We start from the raw sequence: 19,181 nt of genomic DNA on the forward strand, positions 1-19,181 counted from the left end.
GCTCAAACTTAAAATGAATTGCGAACTATAAAATATTTCTCAAATATTATTGCCTCTCTTTTCCTTCTGGGAAGGGATGTTCTTTCTTTTCTCTGACTTATCCCTTAGCCTTATTCCAGACCATAATCACTACAGAGTCTTTTGAAACCTTCTTTTTCTAGTTCTGTTCACTCACTACACAAACACACACACACACACACACACACACACACCCCCCAGGAGGCACAAAGTACTTTGCAGCCTCTAAACCTTTCTTCTTTCAATCCAAAAGTTATCAGAGAATTTGATCTGATTCTGGTGTACAGCATGTTCTTGGACAATAAACTTAATAAAAATACTGGGTTATCAACAAATTCAAAATTAGGAAGGTGAAATCTTGTAATAGTAGACTTTCACTTTAGTCTGAAAGGGTCAGGGCACTCTAGGAGTCATGATAGTAATCATTCAAAAATCCAGAATGTGCCCTAAGAATGTTTGCTTTAGGGAATTTTATCAATTCTTTTGCTTAAATCCCATGTCCTCCACATGCCCTTCTTTGCTTATGGGAGCAGGAACCCATCCCCCTCTACTGAATTCTCCTAGGCCATTTGGTTTTATCATTCCCTGGTTTCCACTGTTGATAATGTGATACTTACAAGCCATAAACTCCTCTTCTAGCAGGAAACTTCAGGGCTGAGGGCAGCGACTGTCATATAACCCATCTCATTGGCATTATCAACAAATAGCACAACTAAACTACATTGCTAAAATTTCTAGAGTCTCTCTAGAGTGCATCATCAGTTCAGTTCAAAAGCGTTTTGCTCCTTATATTCCAAATAACCTCAACCTGTTTAACTTACCAAAAAATCACTGAGTGTGGTTTCAGAACCATTTTTCTAGTGATAATTTCAAAGTGATTACATCAAACCGATGAGGGAAATGTTGATCAAGAATTGTGTTTCTCTTCTAAATCTTACTTGGAAAAATTCTTCTTAGACCTTTAAAATATGCAGAAACTTTGTTTAAAAAACTATAATTTTCATTTTAATCTAATATATGTGCATGGTATCAAAAAAATCATAAAAATACAGTAAAAATAAGAAATAACACCTTAATCTCACCACCCTGAAATGAGTGATAGAGAAATCATCCTTTTACTTGAGATTTTAGATGTTATACATCTGAGTTATAGATGTTTACAAAAGAAACAATACAGAAGTAGTACTGCTTTATTTTGAACTCTCTACTTTCTATTTTCAACCAATTGTGCTTGCATCAATGCCTACTAATGAAATGAATTTTTACAAATCCCCAAATCAATAAGATTCAGGACATAAAAGCATGATATTTTAAAGAGCCAATCTCTGGAGTCTCTGAACCTGAAAAGAGATGTACACAGAATACTAAAGTGGAGTCACACTAAGTTTCCTTTCCTAAATAATATTGAGAGGGCAGAGCACTGACTTAGTCAGATTATGGTGTATATTCCCATTTGTGTGACTACAAATGTCTATGTTAATGTCACCTTTCAATAGAAGGTGTTCTGACTCAAGCATATTCAAGACAGATTGTGCATTTTCCTTCCTGTGGTGCATTCCTTATCATTACATTCCTTTAAAGAGAGAGAAATGGCACAGAATGAAAGATGGAATCAAACAATAAAGCAAAAGAGAGTTTATAATTGGAAATGGTAAGGAAAGGTAAATATAGCAATGAATATGGTGTTATTCAATTTCCCTCTAGTGAAAATGAGACTATACATCAAGGTTTTTATTGGACTATATCCTTTTTAAAAAACAAGAGAGAGAAGAGGTCAGCAAGATACAATTACTGATGTTAACATTATACTTACAGTGAATATTCAGCTGAGATTACTCTCTGATACTCTCTGATTCTTCTTCCTCTGCCCCACCTCCATTTCCTCCTTCCTTTACACTTTCTTTCTTTGTATATGCCTAAACTATCTTGGGCAAAATGTTTACAGTTTCCAAGGAAACAAAAGGATTTTAAAACTCTGTAGATCATAGAAGCTATTTCCTGTGGCAGTAAGAGTATACGTTTTCTTTTAATCAAGCATAACAAAATCTCGAGAGACAATGCTGTATAGGAAAAGGCTATTTATTTTCAAGATGTAAAAGAAAAGGGTTCAGAGGTAGGAGTGTAAAATGTAGGCCGACATTGCCAAACTTGGTGTTCCTGTGTAGGATTATAAGAGCAAAGAGTAAAATTTTGAAGGTGGCTCTCATTCTTATATTTTTCGATAAAAATATTAATAAAAATATCTTACAGTGATTCTAAGTGAATGAGTCATATTTCACCTTTTAAAGAATGAAGTGATCATTTCCCTTTCTACTTTAGAATAGTGTAAATTACAGTGATCGTTTGGAAAGATTAGTAGTTAATTTGAATTAGGTGATGTGGGTCCTACCTCTGGCTTTGACACCTAAATTATTTTGATCTGAATAAAGATCATGTCTCTAAGTTTCGTTCTCCTCCTCCACAGACTGATAAGGGTATCTGCTGCAGTGAGGCTGGACTGAATCCTCTAAGAGAACTATGAGCACAGCACTAGACATAATGAAGACTTGGTTCTATTCTGTGTTTTGTAACTGTTGAATCAGCCTAAACTCATCTGTTTCATTGTTTATCTCTCTCTCAGCTGATGACCTTGCCTCCTGCTTCAAAGAGATAATTGAGCATTCAACTGATGAATTGTGAAATCACACCCCCACATCTAACGCTTGCATATTCTGCATCCATTCTAACCTTCCATCTAGTCCCAGAGAAAGGCTTAACACTCTTCTGGTTCAAAGGCTACCCTTCAACTATTGCCCTTAAAACTTCTTTTTCATCTTCTCGGTGTCTTGTCGCTTCTCTTCTATACCCCTCTTGCCTCTTCCTAAGTATTTCCTAATCCACTGACTTCTTTCCTCCAGGCTATAAACAAGCTTACATCTTCTTTCATTTTAAAAACAAAACTAAACAAATGAATCAAGAGCTGCCTATCTCAATTGTGTCCACTGTTTCTCATAGCCTCTTGAAAAAAAGGAATCTATATTTACCTTTTTCTTTAACTCACCATTCAATGTTATGCCAGCATATTTGTACATGTATTTTGGGCCAAAAATGCACTTGAAAAGGCTACTAATAATATTCCATATTTCTTTTTGTTTTTATAGTATTTGATATTATTGATCATTCTTTCATGTTCAAAACTCTTCTGTTAGGTTCTGTGACATACTCTTGAGTTAGTTCTCCTTTTTATACCTCCTATTTTTTCTTGCCAGCGTCTCTCTTTCTGCCCATCCTTTAGAAGTTGATGTTCTTAAACCAGTGCTTTTCAAAGCTGAATCTGCTTATGAATCATCTAAGGGGCTTGATAAAATGCAGATTCGGATTCAGTAAGGCTGCGGTGGAATTCGGAGTCTGCAGTTCTAACAACCTTCCAGATGATGGTTAGTCTGCTGGCCAAAGGACCACATTTTGAGTAGCAATGCCCTAGGCAGGAAGGACTTTCCCATCTCTGCATGCCCCAATGGATGACAAGGGTGCTGTGTTATCCATAGTTCAGCCTCAGTGTATGAGATGGGGCCTGGGGTAGGCTGAGCCAGGCTTGGTGACTGAGCCACAAGGCTTGTTTGTTTAGCCCAATGGGATGAAACACCCAGTTGTGCTCAAGTATAAAAAATATCAGAAATCCCTGCCCCCAAATTCTAGTCATCCAATTTCCTCTATTCCTAGGTCTTGTACTCCCCGCTCTATCCTAAAGTTTTCCATTAACTGGATATCTCATAGGCATTCACTATACATATCTGGGACTTAATCTTAAGACACTTTTCTACATGGGTGTTCCTCTTCTTTTACGTTCTATTCCTGTCATGGCACTATTGTTCATCAGTTACCAAAGGTATAAATATGAGTGTTGTCCTAGACCATTCTCTCTTTTTCCTCATGTCCAATTAGCTGACATGTCTTTATTTTGTTATTTCTCACATCTGCTCCTTTCTCTCTATTTTTGGGATGTCCTGTTGCATTGACTATGCACTACTCTCCTTGATACCAGTTATGTCCCTCCCTACCATCAACATAATTTCTTCTAAGTTCTCCACGTTGCTTCTTTAGTGATCTTTCTGAAACACAATCTGATCATGCTCCTTTCCTACTTAGAATAGTTCCCTTTTGCTTCAGTTAGAGACTGAGTTATAGGGAAGAAGTTAAACATGCCACTTCCATTTACAGCTTAGTGGTCAGAACTTGGCCACATGGACCCACAAAGCTGCCAGAGACTCTGGGAAATCTTTAACTTCTTGGAACTGCCTTTCAAAAGAAGCCTCTTCCTCTTTTTTGATGGCTGAAAAGCAGCTATGATGACTGGAATCAGAGCATCTGTCTTGGATCTCAAGGAAGAAATTCCACATTAAGGGTGGCAAAACAAGATAGAAGGATTGATAAACTCCCATTCCAGACTCAGTCTGCTCGCTTCTGGTTTGTTTTATTTTTTTTGAAAGGACAATAAATCTTTCTTAAACCAATATTATTGTGTACTCCCTGTCACTCACGAGTGAACCTAATCTGAACTAACAAAGCAATAAAGGGCTGGTCTGTCCATCCCATGTTTACTTTCCATCCAGTCAGCACCTCTCATATCTACCACTATAACGGATTTTAGAAAAAAAATAGATTTTTGGAATAAAGGCTACCGATATTAAATGAAGTGAGAAATTATAACTGTAATGCTAAGTACATATTTTCTGTTAAAGGGAGATTATTATATTTCTGTCTACGTTACTTTAAAAAATTGTATTCTGTAGATGGATATAGCTCCACACATTACATTTTTAAAGTAGCATATGAAATACAATTACTCAGTCTATACAGATGTCACTCAGCCCATCAAGGACAGAACTGAGACCTGACCCTGAGTTTTCTATCTCCAAATTCCTTCTTGTTCTCACATGTGCACACAAATGCATGCACAGAGAAGACAGAATGCAGGAAAAGTTAGTTTACAAAACATCTAACATAAACTAGCTATTTCCATGAGAGGTATAAATCTCATCTTCTTTTTACTACTATATTTTTGAGCTTGAATTTTCATTTGCCCTATGAATTTAAATTTTTTTCAGATGAATTAAACTTTTCCAATGTAATCTTTGCTATAAGTTGACAAACATGATAACCATACATGTATACACAGAGAATGTTATACGCTTTGGCCTTTTGAAGTAGAGCAAAATTTTAAGTTTGCATGTTATTACTCAGGGTGAAACATTTAGGCTGCACATAAAACCTAATTCTCTACTATAGTCTCAGAAGGCACCAACTGAGGCCTACAGTCAGTATCTATGGTGATTCTTACCCTTTTTAAGATTTGCAGGAAGAAAGAGATACTCTAATTTTCAGGGATTTAAAGAAAAAAAAGAATTTAATAACCTTTTACAGTGTTTTAAGGTTGTCACTAAGGAACGATATAAAGCAGAAGGAATATTTCTAGTAGTTTTATCCATATAATCCTCTGCTACCTCTATTCTTCCCAATAAATAAAACAAGAGACAAGTTACGGACACAAGAGTTTCATTTATTCTTACTAGGCAGTGGGATATGCTATACAAACTTGGGTCCCTTAGTGTCTTAACAGATCACAGGTAAGTCTCTTCTTAAAAAGGAATGATTTAAGAACTGGTGGAAAATATCATTTAATGCATATTAGAGTATTTTATTACTTTTTAATAAAGTAATTTATAGAGATAGATTGTTTTTAAGTTTTTAGGGTCAAGATTTTATTACATATGTTGTTCTTTCTCTTGTCAGGAATGTAATTGTTTATAAAACTATGAAAAGTCATACATTTCTTCTTTTCTTGGTTTTTGTTTTATTTAATTTACTAATAATTAAGCTTCAGACTTCTAACACACAGAACAAACACACTTAAATGATACAAATTAAAAATATATGTATGTTGACATCAACAGAACACCTGAATATAAAGTAGCTTATCCTAATATTTTCTTCCCTCATAATCAAGTGATGACAATGAAAAATTTTGTTTAGAAATAGATAGATCTATTCTTCGAAGAAACATTTGCTGATGTTTTCTAACACCCTATAAAAGTCATATAAATTTTCCCTGGGAAGTTAGTCCTAAAACAATGTAAAGCATGAATTTATTACAAAATAAAACTTAGAGATCCCATGGTAGAAATGTTACTATAAATTTTGCCATATCCTCCATTTCACATGGCAACTGGCTTGTTACCTCTGCTAACAATGCTTTCTTGCCTGAAATGCTCTTCCTTCTTTTCTGCCCAAATTTCATCAACTGCTTAAGGATCGTTTAAATTCCCTTTTTCTTTATAAAGAATTTATACTCCTTTCCATTCCATAAAAGACATTTTCTTTTCTCAATATTTATAATTGTTACTATTTTTGATAGTTATTCATGACTACATTTTCAACAATTGCCAGCAAAAAAAAAAAATCATTATTCAACTAACCTTTATACAGTCTCTTGGGCCTAATACATTAAATGTTTGTGACTAAAAAGATTAAAAGACAAAAACAAATATTCTGTGGTTCTCAAGTTATCTAGAGAATTGGAAACTCATCAGTGATTCTGATCTCAGAACTGAGATAGGTGCAATAATAGAAACTCAAATATTATGCCTTGAGAATATGCATTCTTTGATTATTATGAAGATTGTCATTTAATTTTCTCCTTTCTGTGCAGAGATCTTATAAAAAGCAGATAATTAAAAATTTTGTATCAATTTAAAGATATATTTTATGCATGATATATATATATATGTTTAATAGTTATTTACTGCAGCCATTGTTATTTGAAGTGTTATTTTCATTTTCCAATGTTTAAAACAGAAGAAGCTGTCACCACAGGAAAGCTCAGTGCTGCTGCACGTTGTACAGGTGGGGATAGATCACAGAGGAACAAATGAAGGGGGGTAGTGAGGAAATGGAAAAATGTTAGGAAGTTTTTCTAGACATTTTTCTCTGAAAGAAAAGTGAGATAAAAGGCAAGTGGGTAAATATATTACCACAGATAAATAAAATTAGGAATAAAGAAAAATTGAAGCACCAAATCTCTCACCAAATTTCCTCCGGAATGCTAGAAGCAAAGAAAGACAGCACAGCATTTTTAATTATGCCTAGAGAGAGTTACTTATTTGAAATTGTCAACCTACTTTTGGAACAAAAAACTGTTTCATTCCAGAAATTAGTGAGCTCTTTCAACATGCTAGACAGTCTTTTAAGCCCTAGAGATAGAATTGGAAATAAGTTACTGTCCTGACCCTCAAGGACTTCACAGGATGAGCTAGGGGCAGTAATCTGGCAATTACCACACCCCTGGCACATGTGCGTTGGTAAAGGCACTGGGTTCCTGGAAGCACAGAGGAGGTATCCTCACCTAGACTTCAGAAAGATTCAAGAAGGTAAAGTGAGCTGAGTAGAAATCAGCCAGACAGATGGAATTCACATTTTTCTCCAAGTCATTTGATGGAGGGCATTTGAACGGTCATTTCCTTGAGGTTCAAATCACTTATCTTCTCTAGCTTCAGTACTAAATGGCTCATCTGAACCAACACAACAAGGCAAACACTGTTTTCTGACGATTTGCTCACAGCCTACTGACCGTTAGTCATCACTCCTACTTTCTTTTCTGTTAGTAGCATTTTATTTGTTACTACAATTTTCTTCCAGTCAGTTTTTATTTTTAGTAGTAACATTACTCTCAGCTTTTTATACATATCCCTTAACCCCTCAGTTGGACAATATCCAGAGCTAACATCAGTCCTTACTCTTGAGATCCTGTTTTATGACGACTATAAATTTAACATTAAAAAGGAATATAAACTTTTCAGTTTATCTAACATCAAAAACAAAAGAAAGTCAACAGAGTCTAAATCATAGAAAAATAAACTGTAAATGATAATATTTCCGAGATTCTTTTTAAAAGATAGTTGTGTGAAATTATGAAAGTCATCTAACAATGATGTTAGTAGGGGAAGTAGTTATTTGAAATTTATTGATGGAAAGCCTAGCGACTTCTGGGAACCATATGTATTTATGGAAAAAGATATTGCTAAATTTCTCTAATGTTTTTAGGATTAACTTATCTTAAAGTGTGTCAATAGATAAGTATTTGTTTATTTGACAAAGCTGCAAGTCCTTAATAAAATCCCAAACAAGTAAATACTTGCTTTATTGCTTTATTCCTAGGTCATGACCCAAAATGGTAAAACTATACAACTCTGGTTTAGGCAGCATCATGAAAAAAGTAGCAACCATTACACCATGCATTCTCAACAAAGGTGACATCCACCCCAAGGGGAGTGGGCAACAGTTTTATCTTAGGGGTGAAAAATCTTATTCTTTTTATGTATAAAGCACGGATATACATATCATACATGAGCAAACATACATTATACTGTTTTATTACAATCTCATGAGGTCAATTAGAAAACAAGTCTAAAAATATCTTTAAAAGTCTCCTGAGGAGGCAATAATGGGGAAAAAATGTTGAGAAATAATGCATTACATATACAAATTTCAGTTTCTCATGGTGCTAAGGAGAAGCAAACCCATCACTTTTCTACTAGATGCTGCCAATTTATATCTGTTTTACAATCTCTTCTCAGAGTAGGTAATATCTTCTGAAGAGAATTGTTTGATCCTTTGTCTTTTATGAGCTCTCGAACAGAAGACCTCCTTTTCACTCCAAGTAATAGCACGAATTTAAATAAAATCAAATCTAAATGCATAGATAGATAGACAGATGTGACAGACTGGCTGATGCCATTGCAGTGCTCATCTATCTACTCCACTTATGATGCTGAATTAAATATTATGGAAGTAAAACAAAGATCAGAAACAACCCTATCCTCATGGGACTTACAGTTGAAAGAAAGAGAGAGGAAACGTATGAAAATCTAAAATACACATTTGCAAGTGATGTCACATATTCTCTCTTCTATAACAGTATACTGTTAAAAGTTCAGCTTCTGTTTTGCCAGTATTTTGCTCACTTCCTGGAATGTAGTCATCGCTCCATAAATTTTTATAAAGTTATAGACAGATTTGGGTAGAATGCAACAGGCACCCTGAAACTGGAGCATCTAAGCTTCATGCATGGAACAACTGCACAGAAAAGGTTATCAATTCAAGCCATGCCTCAAATATGACCACACTCTCCACAAGCAGGAGCATCATTTTAAGTGGAGAGCAAAGCATGAAAAGTAAGCAACAAATACAGAGACAAATATTTTGGGGGCACACATAGGACAAAGGAGATCACTTTAGCCCAGAGAAAATAGAATGACATTTTACTTTTTATTGATTAAAATCACTTGATAAATTTTTTTTTTGAGGTAAAGAGGTCCCTTATTGCTGGAAATTTTCAACTTTATGGGATGACCACCTGTTAGAGATATTTTTGAGAGATTCTCAAATTTAGGTAAATTGTTGGATGGACCAATTACCTCTAATGTAAGCCCCCACTCATTCTATGTCAGCAATGGTTGTATAATAGTATCAGAAGCATCTCAGAGTCTAGCTGTAATTCCTAATTGGTTGTGGCAAATGTTTGTATGCACTCATAGAGAATTCTTCATCATTTGCATTGAAAGTTATTCCATTCAATAAAATCTTTCCAGAAGATGTTAATAATCTTCAGATTTTATGCTATTCCTAATTATACCACAGAGGTTACTGTTCTGTGCATTAAATTGTTTGAGAAGTGCTGATAATATTTACTCCTAAAAAGCATCTCTAGAACAGAGATTCTCAAAGAATTTCAGAAATATCGTATAATGGAGCTGTTTCTTTTTTATTATCATTTCCTCTTCTGACAACATCTGAGGATTTCAAACTCTGTTTCCTTATAATGTGTGTAGTTGCCATGCAGTTGTTAGAATATGTTGGTTTTCTGTGGCTGCTAGATACACACTTTCTGTTTGTTGCTAAACAGTTGGTCCCATCTTGGTGTTCCTGCCTTCACTCCAGAACCAGTTCTCAGAAGGTGACTCACTTGGTTGTCTTCCTGGCCAACTCTGCCAAGCAAGACAAAGCTAGAGCTATACCATTCTCCTAGTGGAGAAAGACAAACAATCCATGTTTCCACATAGATATTTACCTAAGCATGAATTTATTTTCATTAAGTACTGTTAACCCAAGTATGATTATAATCATATGGAGAAGCATAAGAGACAGGTCTGGTGGGAGAGCCACTATATATGCTTTAGGAAGTAAGGAAAAGTAAAAGATGTACCTTCTCTAAAATAATTCCCTAAAATAATCGCCTGAGAAAACTTAAGTGGCTAAAATATATTGTCTCTGATTGTGGACTAGTTTATGAGATTAATTGAAATTAAAGCATTGGAAGGATCTATAGAAAAGTCATAGAAAGATATATATTATTCATAAGAGTAGGTCCTTGTGATCGACAGTGTAAAACTGTGATAAATCTGTGACTTTGTTACTTGGTTATAAACAGTCTCAACTCCACAGTTTAGCTTAGGGCTCTCTGCACACTTCTCCACGCCCTATTCTAAAATATTTTTCCCTCGTTGCATATAAATATTTTCTCTATTCTTTCTTCTTTGCAGACAGTATGATCACTTTCATAACACTTTGACTGGAAAATCTACAGTTCAGGCATTGTATCTGCATTCCCAGTTGAAAGCAGGACACCAAGATCTACTGCTATCGTCTCAAACTCAAAACACCCCAAACAAAGTTCAGTGCCCTCTTTTCTTCCAGCAATCTAAATCCTCTACCTGATTTCCTTCCTTTAAAGAGATCATATTTTGACGAAAAGTTCAACATGGTCGCCAAATTCTAAAACAAGCAGATTATCTTTTTCTTCTTGTAGTTTTCTTATTATTGTTTGTTTACGTAGTTCTTACTATCCCTAATTATATTAGTGATCTATGATTAATTTTAATTTTGAGGTAAACTCTACTTCTGAAAGAGAGGGATCTATAGAGGTATTTTGAGCCAAGTTACAAGACCATTCCTGTAAATGACAACTCTCCAGTAATAATTAAATTATTTACTTCTAAATTTTATTAGTGTTCCATTGTGAAAGGAAGCTGTCACTCCTTCATATTTCTGCAGGTTGATTATTGTAGCTGGTCAATAGTTGTTGGTAGTAGAATATGATTTAAAACAGCAAGTTGGAATTCCTTCAACTGAATTGGACCATCACCATTCCTTACATATACTCTATGCCTATACCATTCTTTTTGCATAGACTATTTTCTTTATATCTCATTTCTTCTCAACAAGCATCTTACAAGATCCAGCAAAAGACCAAGCCTTCTAGATTGCTTCCCTATCCCACATTCCCTACAACATTACTGTTTGTGTTTTCCTTTTGTCACTTGGCCCTCTGTATTTTCTCCCCTGCTGGATTTTAAGTTCCATAATGGGAAAGGTGGTAGTTTCCCAATCATCCATAGCCAAATTGTACCTAGCACAAAAGGCTGTGCATAGAATTTGGTGAAGAAATCTTCTTGAATTGCTCAACATTGTACATTAAACATATATTTGTTGATTGACTCACTTCAGTGCATAGTTGTGTGGTTAAGGGAGAGAATAATACAGAAGAGGAAATATTTTGTAAGTTGTTTTCTGAATCTCCAGGGCAAACTGCTTGAGGCATTGACTAGAAAACTGGGCCATAATTCTTCTATACTTGGGAAAATGTATGATTATTAATAGATACAAAGGGAAGAAGCACATATTATGTGTAGCATAATTTTAAAAAAGCTATATAGAATCCTGCTACTGTAGCTGCATATAAGCAACCATCTTAATAGTAAGTTTATTCCTTTAAGTATTTTTCTCTTCAATATCTTACATAAGAAAACGGAGCCAACATTAAAAAGGACTTTCCTCATCCTCCAAAACATACCAAAAGCAAAATCCAGAAATTCTATGCCAAAATGTTTTACTTAGGCTTTGAAGTAAACCAAGAAAACATTTTATTTGTGATAACCGTGTAGTCTCAAATTCACACATTCAATTTTTGACACAATGTACCATAATTTGCTCAAGTAGCAAGTCTGTGTTGGTATCAAACTGTAAAGCTGAAAGGTAAAATTGTATGTTATGAAAATAATCGATTTAAACAAAATATTTTGTTCCCCTGCTTTTGGAATTTGTTCTGCAAGCTCTTCATAAGCCTCACCTGTCTTCATTTCAAAAAAAGCTGAACACTGCTGTTTTGCTCTTTATTTTATTAATATGAGAACTAGAAACCAAAAGCCATGGAAGAATTGTTTCAAAAAACAGCAACATCTGAGCAAAGTGTGAAACTTTCAAAAACTTAGAAATTCATATTTCTTATGTCTGTTTATGAAATTTTCTCACTTGTGTTTAATAATTCCTCTTTACATTTCTTGTACCTGACATATTCTAATAATGAAATCTTCCAATTGTGTTATAGTAGTAAATATTTTTGTTCTGCTGTTTTTGCCTTAATAAAACTCACTTACTAAAAAGTAGAAATTATGCCAAGATAAGAGAAATAAAATATTATCTGCAGGCTTACAATAATAGTCTAAGAAAATGCTAGAAATTGCATAATGATATTACACTGATCAAATTTTGTACTAGTAGAAGCAACAAGAACTCTCATAAATTGCTACAAAGAGTGTAAATAGGTCCTACTACTTTGGAAAACTTGCAGTATCTACTAAGACTAAACATACTCATACACACTCTGTGATTCAGCAATTCCTCTCCTAGAGAAAATCTTGGACCCAATCCACACAGTCTCCAAATACGTGTATCTACATGCATTCATGTGTATTTGCAAAAAGACATGTTCAAGGATGTTCATAGCAGCATAGCCAAAACATAAAAAATACCCAAATATTCCTCAACAGGACAATGGATAAATTGTGATGTCTTCATATAATGGAATATCGTACAGCAATGAGAATTAAAAAGCTATTGTTGCAGGCAACGATATGGATAAATCACATAAATATAATGTTCATAAAAATAAAGTACGCTCAAATGAGTACTTAAAGTTCAGAAGTAAGAAAAACATATTTATTGTTCTATAAGTCAGGATAATGATTATCTTTGGGCAAAGTAGTGCCTGGAAAGTGAAATGGTGTTGGGAGGGGGTGGGGTGAGTGCTTCCATGATATTGACAATTCTTTTTTTTCAAGTAATTTTATTGCTATCATAATGGTTTATAACATTGTACAGTTTTGGGTGTACATTATTCTTTATCAATTTCTGAAAACGCTTCATCTTGTTCATCCCCAGTAGTCTAATTTTTGTGCATCACCATACATATGTGCCCCTTTATCCTTTTTGCCCAGCCCCCAAACCCCTTCCCTTCTGGTAACCACTAATCTGCCCTCTTTATCAATGACAATTCTACTTTTTGATCCATGGGCTCTTTACATGGGTGTGTTACCTTTGCAAAACTTTATATGGAATCTTATTTGTGCACTTTTCTCTGCATGTTGTATCTCAATAAAAAATTTTAAAATCTTTACAGTCTATGAAAAAAAGCTTATACTAGCAAATTAATTATAAATGTCTATGGTTTCTGATTGCTGTTCCTGACTCCAAATTGCCTTAGAAATAATATTTTTAAATTAGAAAGATATATTTATCAATTAACACTAAATAACTTTTATCTTTATTTTTTACTTTACGTATTTCCTTTTTGCTCAATACGTCACAAATAGACTTAGTAAATAAAGAATAGTTTTCATAAAGATATTTATTTTACCAAATATTTCCAGTGGAGGGAGCTTGACTTTCTTTACTGTAGGAAATTGTCTTTCAAGGGCCATCATCGAAAATAAAAATATTTAATTTCTTTACATACGATTAAGTTCTTCATCAAGTGATGAGTTACTCTCATCTAAGACTAGCCTAAGATAGAGAAAAGTCTTACTCGATTTATGAAAGAAGAAAGCTAAACTTGACAGTGAAGGAGATATGTATCGCACAAACTTCTATATTGGGTATGTGTTTTTTAAGGGATTAAATTTTTGGATTATTCATAAAATGCATTTTTAACTAAAGTTATTTAATATTAATGAAGATAAATTCTTATAATTATGATCATCAATTTGAAATAAAATTTTTGTGAATTTCAATAAAATTAGACAAAAATCAGAGGATTGAGTGGTGAAGATTACATAATCTATCTAAGATTATATTATATATCTAAGATTATAGCAAATATCATGGTAAATTGTCATTACACAAACTTGACTTCATTGACCAAAATGTTTCAGCTACTGATATTAAACTTCCTAAAACTAAGTGTCTGTCAACGAAGCTATTTTGATATCTTTTAAAAATAAATATGTATGTTATCATCTAAGATACTAAGAAACAATTACAGTAAAGTGGTCAAATTCTCTTATAACATGAATTTTTTCTCCCTTTAATGAAATTTTTGCAACTATAAAAGCTCTTAACTCTTTCTTTTGATCACTACATGTAAAATTTGTGACAATTACAAAGTTATAAAAATTTACTGTCATATTAAAATACTTTTCACTGAAAATATTCTGGTTTATAATAGTTCAACCCCTTCAGAAAAAAATCAATAATTTCAGAAATGTAATAATCTTCACAACTAGTTCCTGTTAATACAGGCATATCAAAATAATATAACTTTCTGTAAGTGAGTTTTTATGAGATATGCTATGTTTAGCACGTCTAAAGATGAAAAACTGACCTAGCAACCCAGAAAAGAATGTTTGTATACTTCAAATAGAAGTCAACATACTTATAACTTACTCTACTTATTTGATTTCAATCCTCTTGAAAAGCTTGTAAGCCATAAAAATGGAAACTTTAAGGTAATTATAATAGTGACATAAAATTTGCTTTGTGGCTCAAAAATCTATATGAGCAGAATTTTGCTTATACTTTGTTTGGTTAAGAATAGGGGTTAAATTTTCTGATCTTTTGCCTAGTCTGTCTTCTCTTCTTTAAATTAATCAAAAAGAAAAAAACAAGTCTACCAAATATGACTCAACATGATAAAGAAATGACATGTCATAGAACAATTTTATTCTTCAATAGGTTTCATATAATTTTACTTTCTCCAAAAGGATTATTCTTGACATAGAATGTATCTAATGATTTATTTATTATTTTCCCTCCATGTATTACCTGAACTAAGTACTTCCAAGGCCTTTATTTTCATATTTATTTAACTTAAATTCTGGATATGTAAACAATGTTCAGAATTTCTCTGATCAGTACATGCTTATGTTCTAGAGTTTTTGCCTTTTAAAAAGTTAATAATGCTCCATTTCTAATTACTAAATGCTTTGTAACTTTCAAAAAGAGAATAACACCCAGAATTTATAATTCACTTAGAAAAATAAAACTCTAAAAGCAACTTGAGAAAGGAAATCTAGGCTTTGGAAATAATTTTTCTCGGGTAATTCTCAGCTGCAAATAATATGAAATGCCAGCTACTAAAATGCACTAATTAGTGAAAATAGAGCAAAGTTACGTGTTTTCAGAGGTCTCAAAAAAATACACTGATAGATAGTTTTAGACAGAAAACAATACGATTTAAGGGATACTTTCAACAAATCAATTTCTAATTGCATTCTTGGCTTCATCAATAACCAGTGGTTGCAAGCTAGTACACAGGCTTTAATGAGTTCGCTGTTAAACACAAGTGGACTCACCTGAGTAGCAGTGCTGCTTCCCAGAAGTAAAATCCCGAAACTAATGTTCGAAAATGTCTCACGTGGGCCATGATATGACGAGATATTCACGATCCTGAAATTAGTCTTATCCAAGGCATGGGGAAGGAGAAAGCCAGGAATGAAAATGTGCAATCTACTCCGTGTGGTGATGGAGACAGACGCCTGGAAAGCTTCAGCACCTTAGACAGCTCCCTGCAGTCCGTGATGATCCTCTCTTTCAAACACGTGAAATTCCCGTTTGACCCCTTCTCTGAGCATTGAGCAGACCGGAGATTCACAGGGTTACAAGTGTGAAGATGATTTATACAGTGAAAGCGGAATAAGGAGTGAGATGAAATGTCCGAAGTGCCTAGGTTCTGGGCAACAGTTCACTGGAGCCCTAGCGGCAAAAGAAGAATGCTTGTCTTTTCTTGACTCCGACTCACGACTGGAGAAAGGACAGAAGTCACAGCTGGAACAACGATGCTTCTTCACCTGCTCCAAGCGCCACCCGTCCGGATCCCACTCTCCACCTTTGGGTAAAACCTGAGATAGCCAGCGCGGCAAAGGGAAGAGGGGGCGGGGTCAACGATGCTGTCTTGCCCGCCAATCACGACTGTACAGAGGGACAGAGTGACAGACCATTCATGACGGTAGGCGGTGCTTAGCGCTTCACCCTTAAAAAAAAAAAAAAAAGCAGTGAGCGACTGATGCAGAGCCTAAACCTCGACTGGAGGGAGTTGCAGAAAGGAAGCTTCAGGGCTAAGAGCTAAGAAGAGTCAGAGGCTTTTGTGGATTAGGTAGCACAGTTGCGCTGGATGAACCCTCCTTTGTTCCCTCCCAGGAAAATGCACAATTTAGTTAAAGAAAGGTCTTTAGGATATGACTCCGTCTCTTTGACCCTGCATCGAAATGAAACGACATAGAAATGTCAACAGTAAACCCAGACTCTTGCAAAGGGCTAGAGAAGAACAGAGAGAGTGGCGTTTGAGTACCAGAGGAACAGGAGAATCAGCTGCTTCTGGAATTCTCTCATAACCCTGGCCAGCTTCTGGCAGGGAAGCGTTATTAACTAGGTTAAGTTGAGTTTCCTTCAGTCATAATAAGGGTTCTAAAAAGATGAAGGTGGGAAATCTAAAGAGATGGCTACTAGAGGCATAAGGCCACCCACCATTTTTTTCTTAACACGTTTTCCATATCTTAACAGTAAGTTCAAGTGAGAAAGACAGGTAGGTCATGTGGTACATCTGTTTTTCTGTCATCCGTCTCACCATCCCCTCCCCATGACCATTTACATGGGGACTTGGATTGGAAGACTGGAAAGGAAAAGTAAATCTGTGTGTATTTTTATTTAATGGAATCTTTTAAAATTAAAACTTATGCTTTTAGATCTTTGTAGTGGTTTTTATTTACTATCAACCAAGATCAAAATGTTCGTTCCTTGAATCTTAACCTCTCCCCAAAACTCTCTCGGATATTTATTCTGAAAGCCTTACTTTACTCTTAATTTTCTCAATGACTAAACTACATGCCAAGAAGATCTTCTTACTCCTTCTCACAAACGTTTTCTCTTTAATTAAATTCCACCTGCAATTAACATATCAATTATCCTGTAATTCTCTATTTAACTGGAAGAGTATGTCATTATCTTCCGACCTTCTCAAATGATGACACAGTGAAAAAAAATCTCTTTTCTCTTTACTCTTTAGTAGACAAGCCTATTTACATTCAGTGAAAATAAAGAACTGTTAAATTTATTTCCATATGTTATTACTGTACCTGTCTGTTTTCACATCTTGTTTTTCTGATTTAAATTACAGACTTTCAGAAGTCTCACAAGGAATATCATTGATTCTGCCCATGAATATTTGTGTCCTGAGAAGGTTCACACAATTTTAATTAACTCAGTTTTTGAATGAATCCCTTGAAAGCTAAGTACAAATGCTTTTCAGTTGGCCATTCTTTGAATAGCAGTAATTGTTTTAAAAACTGCACATAATCAAAAAACAAAACTTACCATATTTCAAGAAGACTTGGATTCCTTGTCTTGTTTTACCACTTACTGAGTATCTCTAGAAAAGTAATCTACTTTTAAAAATATCTTTACTTAATATATCTTTAAAAAATATATATGTATTGAAGAAATTGAATTAAATGAACTCTGAGATTCATCCTCTGGCCAAAGGAGACAACCAATAAATGTTTACTTAACTGAGCAAATTAATAGATAATATTTAAAGTTCTGTGTTTACATTAATCTGGATAGTTATGTTACATGACAGCTTAAAAGGTAGAATGATTTTAACTATTTCATCTCATCATTAACATGAAAGCGTAGGAATATTATACTTTATCAAATTAATATATATCTAGCCAATCAGTTTCTCGGATATCAACGTCATATAAGAGGATGCCTGGAATCCCCATATTATTCACTTTTCATAGCACCATGATTATTTCCTTCAAATTATTTATGACAAGCTATCATCTTCCTCATTTATTTGTCTGACTTTTCCACTGGAGTGAGGATAATTGGCATTATTTAGCACAGAACCTAGCATATAGTAGATACTCAATATTTGTTGAATGCCTTAGTGATCATATTAGAAACAAAATGTATTTTTTTAAATAATTGCTAAATTCATGAACTTGTTGCAGTGCACTGGGTATTGGATTAAATTTGATTAAATAAATTAGAAATTAATGGAAGAGTGGATTGTAGTGCCTTGTTTCTTTTAGTTAATATTTGATGATTAATTTTCCAGCACTTCCTGTCTATGGATTTTTATCTTGTTTGTTTTTAATTCCTATAAGGCCAAAATTAATTTCATGCATCTACGTATTTGTGGTAGCTATTCTTATACATTTTACTCTCTTGAAAATGATAGTTCTGACTGGATGAATAGGTAAATGAAGGTGTTTTTGGAAAAAAGAGCAATCTATGGCTGATAACTAACTGGCTAGCCCATTCATGTAAAATTAACATGGATTCTGACGTGGCCAAATCTCTGCTTTTCTCCTTGTGGGCTTTGTTATTTCTTTCTTGTACTAATGGATCATATTTCACATTATACAAGACATGGGACTTAAGAGGTTAATGAGATATTAATCTTCATCATATTTAATATTTTCTTTTTACAGAAGAATTAATTGTAGCCCAAAGTGGTTAAACATACAAACAAGCCCTCATATTCAGCAAGTTGAAGATATCAAACTTGAATTGGGTGCTTCTGGCTCATTGTTTAGTATATTGTCCACTACCATAGAGCTGCCTTTAATGCCGTATTTACACTATTGTTTCAAAATATATAAATATTGCATAAGCTACAGAAAAGTAGATCAATATCAATCTAATGATAAAGATTTTCTCATATGTTCAGTGGTTATTACCAATGATCTAAAGCATATAGTATTGTATAGATATTGCTAAAATGACTTGTTATTTAGTACAAGACATTTACTTTTTGAAGTTAATGCAGTATGGAGTTAGCAATAGTTTAC

At 34.1% G+C, this 19,181-nt stretch overlaps 1 protein-coding gene across 2 annotated transcripts in view; it reads right to left on the reverse strand.

Annotated features, from left to right (window-relative positions):
• GLRA3 (glycine receptor alpha 3) overlaps positions 1-16,227 on the reverse strand; it is a 178,395-nt gene extending 162,168 nt beyond the window's left edge. The window contains exon 1 of one of the 2 annotated variants that reach the window (XM_014842144.3): positions 15,681-16,221. In XM_014842144.3, coding sequence (XP_014697630.1) covers positions 15,681-15,751 — 71 coding nt within the window. In that variant the 5' untranslated portion in view covers positions 15,752-16,221. Of the gene's footprint in view, positions 1-15,680 lie in introns of both variants that reach the window. The other variant, XM_014842143.3, reaches the window with a different exon arrangement.
• Positions 16,228-19,181: the final 2,954 nt, after the last annotated feature.

The sequence above is a fragment of the Equus asinus genome, chromosome 3 (genome assembly GCF_041296235.1).
Source record: "Equus asinus isolate D_3611 breed Donkey chromosome 3, EquAss-T2T_v2, whole genome shotgun sequence".
NCBI classification, from domain to species: Eukaryota; Metazoa; Chordata; class Mammalia; order Perissodactyla; family Equidae; genus Equus; species Equus asinus.